Source organism: Lactuca serriola, chromosome 3 (genome assembly GCF_051521515.1).
Source record: "Lactuca serriola cultivar US96UC23 chromosome 3, Lser_US96UC23_V15, whole genome shotgun sequence".
In the NCBI taxonomy this organism is placed as follows: Eukaryota; Viridiplantae; Streptophyta; class Magnoliopsida; order Asterales; family Asteraceae; genus Lactuca; species Lactuca serriola.
Genome location: NC_136410.1, coordinates 18,370,858 through 18,376,835, shown reverse-complemented (window position 1 = coordinate 18,376,835; position 5,978 = coordinate 18,370,858). Strand labels below are relative to the sequence as shown.

At 34.4% G+C, this 5,978-nt stretch overlaps 1 protein-coding gene across 2 annotated transcripts; it reads left to right on the top strand.

The window, feature by feature from the left end:
* Positions 1 to 339: 339 nt before the first annotated feature.
* Positions 340 to 4,159, top strand: LOC145091590 (uncharacterized). Of its 2 annotated transcripts, none has more exons than XM_079029340.1 (8): positions 340 to 635; positions 1,055 to 2,131; positions 2,224 to 2,314; positions 2,404 to 2,561; positions 2,653 to 2,704; positions 2,786 to 2,862; positions 2,935 to 3,028; positions 3,305 to 4,159. In XM_079029340.1, exons 1-8 carry the CDS (start codon positions 624 to 626, stop codon positions 3,895 to 3,897), a joined length of 2,154 nt encoding a protein of 717 aa, XP_078885466.1. In that variant the 5' UTR covers positions 340 to 623; the 3' UTR covers positions 3,898 to 4,159. The 2 variants fall into 2 exon arrangements, with proteins under 2 accessions (XP_078885466.1, XP_078885468.1); XM_079029342.1 differs by having other exon boundaries at positions 341 to 635; positions 1,032 to 2,131.
* The last annotated feature ends 1,819 nt before the right edge of the window (positions 4,160 to 5,978 follow it).

Sequence of the window (5,978 nt, the reverse complement as noted above, 5' to 3'; positions counted from 1 at the left end):
ACAAAAGAGATGATCTGTTTAGATCATGATAATCCACATCAAATGAACCTTACAATATATATTTAAAAGTTAAAACACCTTATGATTGAAATATTTTTTTATTAATTAAGTTGGATCCGATTTTAAAAAAAATAATTATAATACTTATTATTCACATCAAATAAAGAGTAAGCGTATAATTAATTACTAACAAAATTTACATACGTGGAAACATTGATGGTATCGTTGCAACCGTTGGTTGAACGGACGCATCAAAGCAGGCCCCGCTAATCCTTCGTGTCTTTCTCACTCCTTTGTATTCTTTCTCAACAATGGTTGCTCCACCCACTAGAGAGAGAAAGTTATACTACAAGACAGGCAATCTAGAGATAGAGAGTGGAGAGAGATATAGATAACCCAACCCCGATGTCTTCATTCGGGCCTACCCATTTCATACAACGCTCTTTCCCGAGTAGTAGTTGCCTTATTTTGATCGTACCCCCTTAAGTCAAAATTTGTCCCTTTCATAATATTTATGCAATTCGCTTAGGCTTTATCTACAGAGAATCTAAGAGAGAGCGTTGAAGAACTGAAACTCACACATCTTCAACTTCGGGGTCGGTTTCATAACCGATTCAATTTTGATGAGTAAACAGGTTAGAATTGTTCCTGTGATCTTAGATTTCATATGGTTGTTTGTTCAGACTGGTATTCATCCTGATTTTCGTTCAATTATGCAACAACTATGATGGAATTTGCTATGTTCCATCCTCGGATTATGAATTTATCGGAAAATTGAATAATTAATCTGAAAAAATACCATCTTTGGATGATTTGTTTGTCATCTGTTAATAAGAAATACCATCTTTGGGGAATTAGTTTATCCAGCAAAATCTAATCTTCATATTCTTTGTTTGTTTGAAAAGTAATCCATATTGAAGTTCGCGTTAGGGTTCAGATGTTTCACCTTTTCCTAAACCAAAATTCCGTTTATTCAAGATACAATCTTCCGTGCTAAATTATATTTTAATTCAATGACATGTGTCGGTTAGGTTTTGACAAGGTGAAATTTTAGGAATCGAAGATGGGTAGTTACAGTGATAACGAAGATGAGTTTTTTGACGCCCGTGAGGCGTTTGCTACAATGTCCGACTCAGGCTCCGATTGCTCCCCCGAAGACTGTTCTACCTCTGGATTCGACTATGATTATTGGGTTGGGAATATGGAAGGTGTTGACTCTCGTCGTGATAAATTCCTGAGATTCATGGGTTTAAATTCTAAATGGCTTGTAAACAGAGAAGGAGAAGAGGAGTATGACAATGATTTCATTGACGAAATAAATGAAGACACAGTTCTTATCTCGCCTCAAAATTCTGACTTTCAAGATCGTATTTTGTGTAGGCAGCCATCATTGTCTATTTGGTCAAATATAGCCATGGAGTTGATACCTTCTGGTTTAAATCGCGTCAAAATTGGAAATTGGGATGAATCAGGTGAAGACATATTGATAAAAAGATCATTCGACTTCCATGAAGATGGTTTAGTAAGGAATTTTAGTTCATCTTCTCACAGGTCTTCACGGAAAGAAGGTGAAACTTTTAATTTGTTAGATAGGAGGAAGAAAGTAAAGAAGAATTGGCTCCAAAAGCTAAGTATCATGGCTAGAATCACAGATAAACATGAGGAATCAGTAACTTTGAAGCCCAATAACACAAACTCAAAAACCAGTTCAATTCCTGTACACACACATAAAAAGAAATCAAAAGAATTATCATCTCTTTATGCCACACAAGAATTTTCAGCACACAATGGTTACATCTCAATCATAAAATTCAGTCATGATGGTAGATACTTAGCAAGTGCTGGTGAAGATTGTATTATCCGGATTTGGAAGATTTTTGAAGATCAAGATCCAAGAATATATGAGATTCAAGAAACCGATCCTTCATCTTTCTACTTTTCAACTAATCATCTTTCCGAATTAGCCCCTGTCAATAAAGAAAAATCACGAAAGATTAAAGGGTTCAGAAAATCATCAGAAGTGGCTTGTGTTATTCTACCACCTAAAGTCTTCAGAATCTTGGAGAAACCTGTTCATGAGTTCCATGGACATGGTGGAGAAATCTTGTCCCTTTCATGGTCTAGAAAAGGGGTTAGTTAGTAACTTAGAATTATAACACTTTATTTAGAAAACACTTAAAATGTGCAAAAATCCTAATAAACTTCTTTGTTAAACTAATACAGTATCTTGTATCATCTTCTGTGGATAACACTGTTCGAATGTGGAAAGTTGGACATAACGAATGCCTGAAAAGTTTTACTCATAACAACTATGGTGAGTGAATGCAATTTTTTTCATGTTTTTTTTTGATAAATCAGTTTTGATTGTGCATGTGTTTTACTTTGTGTGATTTTATGATGCAGTGACATGTGTGGAGTTTAATCCTGTGGATGATAATTATTTTATTAGTGGATCCATAGATGGAAAAGTTCGCATCTGGGATGTGAATAGTTGTCAGGTTATCGATTGGATTGATCTTGGTGATATTATCACTGCTGTGTGTTATAATCCAGATGGAAAGGTTTTTTTTTTTTTTTTTTTTTTTTTTGTTTCTTTTAATTATGTTTTTTATTGACTAAAAACGTAAAATCTTTTATTTGGTTTTACTACAGGGAAGCATTGTGGGAACCTTGGATGGAAAATGCAGTTTCTATGATATCATTGGTATAAATTTTACTTTAATTATTTTGATTTTTATGTTCTTAAGTTTCGTGAAATCGTTAAGTTGATGAACTTATGTTGCAGATGATCGGATGCAATTGCATACTCAAATATGGTCAATGAGTAAAAAAAAGTGGCCAAAGAGAATAACTGGATTTCAGGTATATCATTTATTTATTCTCCTCTTTTTGCATCTTTCGCTTATAATATTATAAATTTTTTCCATTTTCCAGTTTTGCCCTATCGACTCCCGGAAAGTCATCGTTTCATCGGCTGATTCCCAAGTGAGAATTCTTTGTGGGATCAACCTCGTAGGTAAATTCAAAGGTACGTTCTCATGATGAGAAGGGCATTCACGTCTTTTTGCACAAACACAGTCTATTATGTCATGTCATGTCATGCCTTTTTATAACTTTTGTCCAATCGAGTATCGACATCAATCTCAGTCTCATTCCGAAGTCCAAAACACAGTACAACCTATTATGTCATGTCATATCGTACCCAAAATACAGTACAGTCTGTTCTGTTATGTCAGTACAGGCTGTTCTGTCATGTCATATCGTACTTGGAATCATTTTGAATTTTGAAATTTGTATTAAGCAGGGAACAGAAGTTCCGGAAGCCAAATGTCGGCATGTTTTACCTCGGATGGAAAACACATAATCTCATCCGCCGATGATTCAAACGTGTACATCTGGAACCACATTACCTCAGACAAACTCTTCACAAAGCCAAAAAGCAACTCATCCTTTGAAAACTTCATGTCACAAAACACAACAATGGCGATACCATGGTGCGGCATCAAAAGCATAGCAGCCGCACTTCCATCTCCAAGATTCACATTAAACAACAATAACAGGAACAATAACAGTAACAGTAACAGTAACAGTCACAATAATGTTGTTATTCCAAGAAGCACAATAGATTCACCAAGGATGCCATCACCATCAACAAATCGTGGGTTTTTCTTGGAGTCATTGTTGAAGGGCCCACCGACATGGCCCGCAGAAACACTTCCGGATTCTACTCAAGTAAGTGTTTCGCCATCAATGCGTAAATCAGAGTACAGGTTTTTGAAAAGTGCGTATCAGAGTACTTTTGTGGCCCCACATATGTGGGGTCTGGTGGTGGTTGCAGCAGGCTGGGATGGGCGGATTAGAACGTACCTCAATTATGGGTTACCCATCCGACTGTGAAACCTTAAATTATGTTTTTTTGTTTTTTCGGTACATAGATGTTTTTTTGTTTATAAGATTATAAGACTACAGGTATACGTGGTATAGTTTATATTTAAACAGAAATCTGGTTTCTGGAAAAGGAAACTGGAGTGCTTTTTTTTTTTTTTTTGTTGATTGAAAGTATACCCAACTCAAGGTTGTTTAACAGCGGGGCTTTACCCTTTAGCCTTGTTGGACGGAATATTTTAAACATCAGAATAAAAGCAAAATTTTGTCTTCATTCATATGCGGTTGATAGTTTCCTATAGTCAAAATCTTATCTACAGCATACAATGTTCCAGAAAGCCTTTTGCAAAGGGTTATCAATGACTCTCAATTTGCTTTTCAAGTAACTCATATTTAATAAACATGTCATTTCAACTTTATGTAGCATTTTCTAAGATTGCAATTATTGAATCTCAATAGGGTGTAGTTAGGATAAACAACTACATCAACATAAATAACACGGTCTATCATATCGGAAAAAGTAGACGCCATGTAAAGGGGTTGGATATCATTTTATTGGGTTGAAATTCATTCTAATGATGTATTGAAATATAGAAAAAAAAAAAGTTTATTGACATATTAAGTACGAATAAAAATAAAAGATGAGTGATAAGAGCAAATTTAGAGTCATTGGTTTGTCATTTGGTTATATTAACCCATTGCAAAATTATCCAAGTGGTAAAAACGGATCAGTTAAGTTAGGTAACAGTAGAGGTAGAGGTGAACACAAAAACCGGATATCCAATTTCGATATGTTATTACATGACAAGTTTTGATATGATCTAATGGAACATAACAAATTTGGGGTTTTAAGGTTGAAACAGGTTCTCCAAAATCAGTGTCTAATGCTGAAAATTTTGGATTTTATTTTATTTTCAAACGGTTGTCCTAAAATGACCATCTTGCCCCCAATAGGTTTAGTATAAAGAGGTGTTGGTTGTTTGGTTGTGTTGGTTTGACATCACATCTCAAAACACTCTTTAACATCGGGTATTTCCATATTCTTATGCTTCTATCTCTAATCTCATTTGCCCTCTCATCTCAAATTGTTAAATATCCTCGTAATATTTTATATTTGGTGTAAAATCCATGTATTACATGGGTTAATTTAAAAAAATTAAATATAAAGATCTAAATATTTAAAAACTTTGGATTTATAAGAAAATAAGAAAAATAATAAATTATTAAAACTGATTTTTTTATCTTTTAAATTTAAATAAATAAACTAAATAAAATAATGAGCTTTAATTTGGAAATTTTGAAATAAGAAGGTAAGTTCATTAATGAAATTGATATTCATTTATTACTATATTTATTGTAATTATTACATTAAAATATTATGTGGAATTTATTAAAATAGAAAAACCTATAACATACCATTGTGGGAGGTTGGAATAATCTTATGTCGGGAGAGTCTCGATGAACAACACCGTATCATAATAGTGGCTATAAAATGAAACTAGGGATGAGCAAATGAACCGACCCGGTTGGAACCGGCACGGGAATCGAACTTGGTGGAAAATAGGAACCGAACCGGACCGTCAGTTTTCCTAATTTCCGGTTCAAAAAATCCACAAGAATATCGCCCCGATGACGACCCGACCTGTTCCGTGGTTTATATGCTCATCCCTAAACGAAACCCTAAAAGGAACCACAATTTTTGATTATATGCATCATGACCCATTATTAATCCTTAGCTTCTACTAGCTTCATGATCTAGTGTTATGATAATAGGCATGAAGAACAAAACTCACCTCAATTTAATGGAAGTATGCATTTGTTTAAAAGATTATTGGATGACATGGAGCAGACACAAAATGCCGTTTCAGTTGAAAACGTAAATGAATGTGTCGCACAAGAAATACATGAAGAAGTCGCATTATGGATATCACGGCCACTTTTTTGGATTATTGTTTCTAATCTGCGGTCCAAAAATAGTTTGGTCAGGTCTAAACCGATTTGAGGGTTTAAAATGGGACCGATGATATGAAGGTCCGGCCCGACTTTATATTCTAGTCTATATTATTTGGTATATTTTCTATGTATACTTTTGA

Coding starts and splice junctions, on each gene's coding strand:
- LOC145091590 (XM_079029340.1), top strand. Junction 2,132..2,223: donor TTTCATGGTCTAGAAAAGGG/GTTAGTTAGTAA, acceptor AAACTAATACAG/TATCTTGTATCATCTTCTGT. Junction 3,029..3,304: donor CCTCGTAGGTAAATTCAAAG/GTACGTTCTCAT, acceptor TGTATTAAGCAG/GGAACAGAAGTTCCGGAAGC.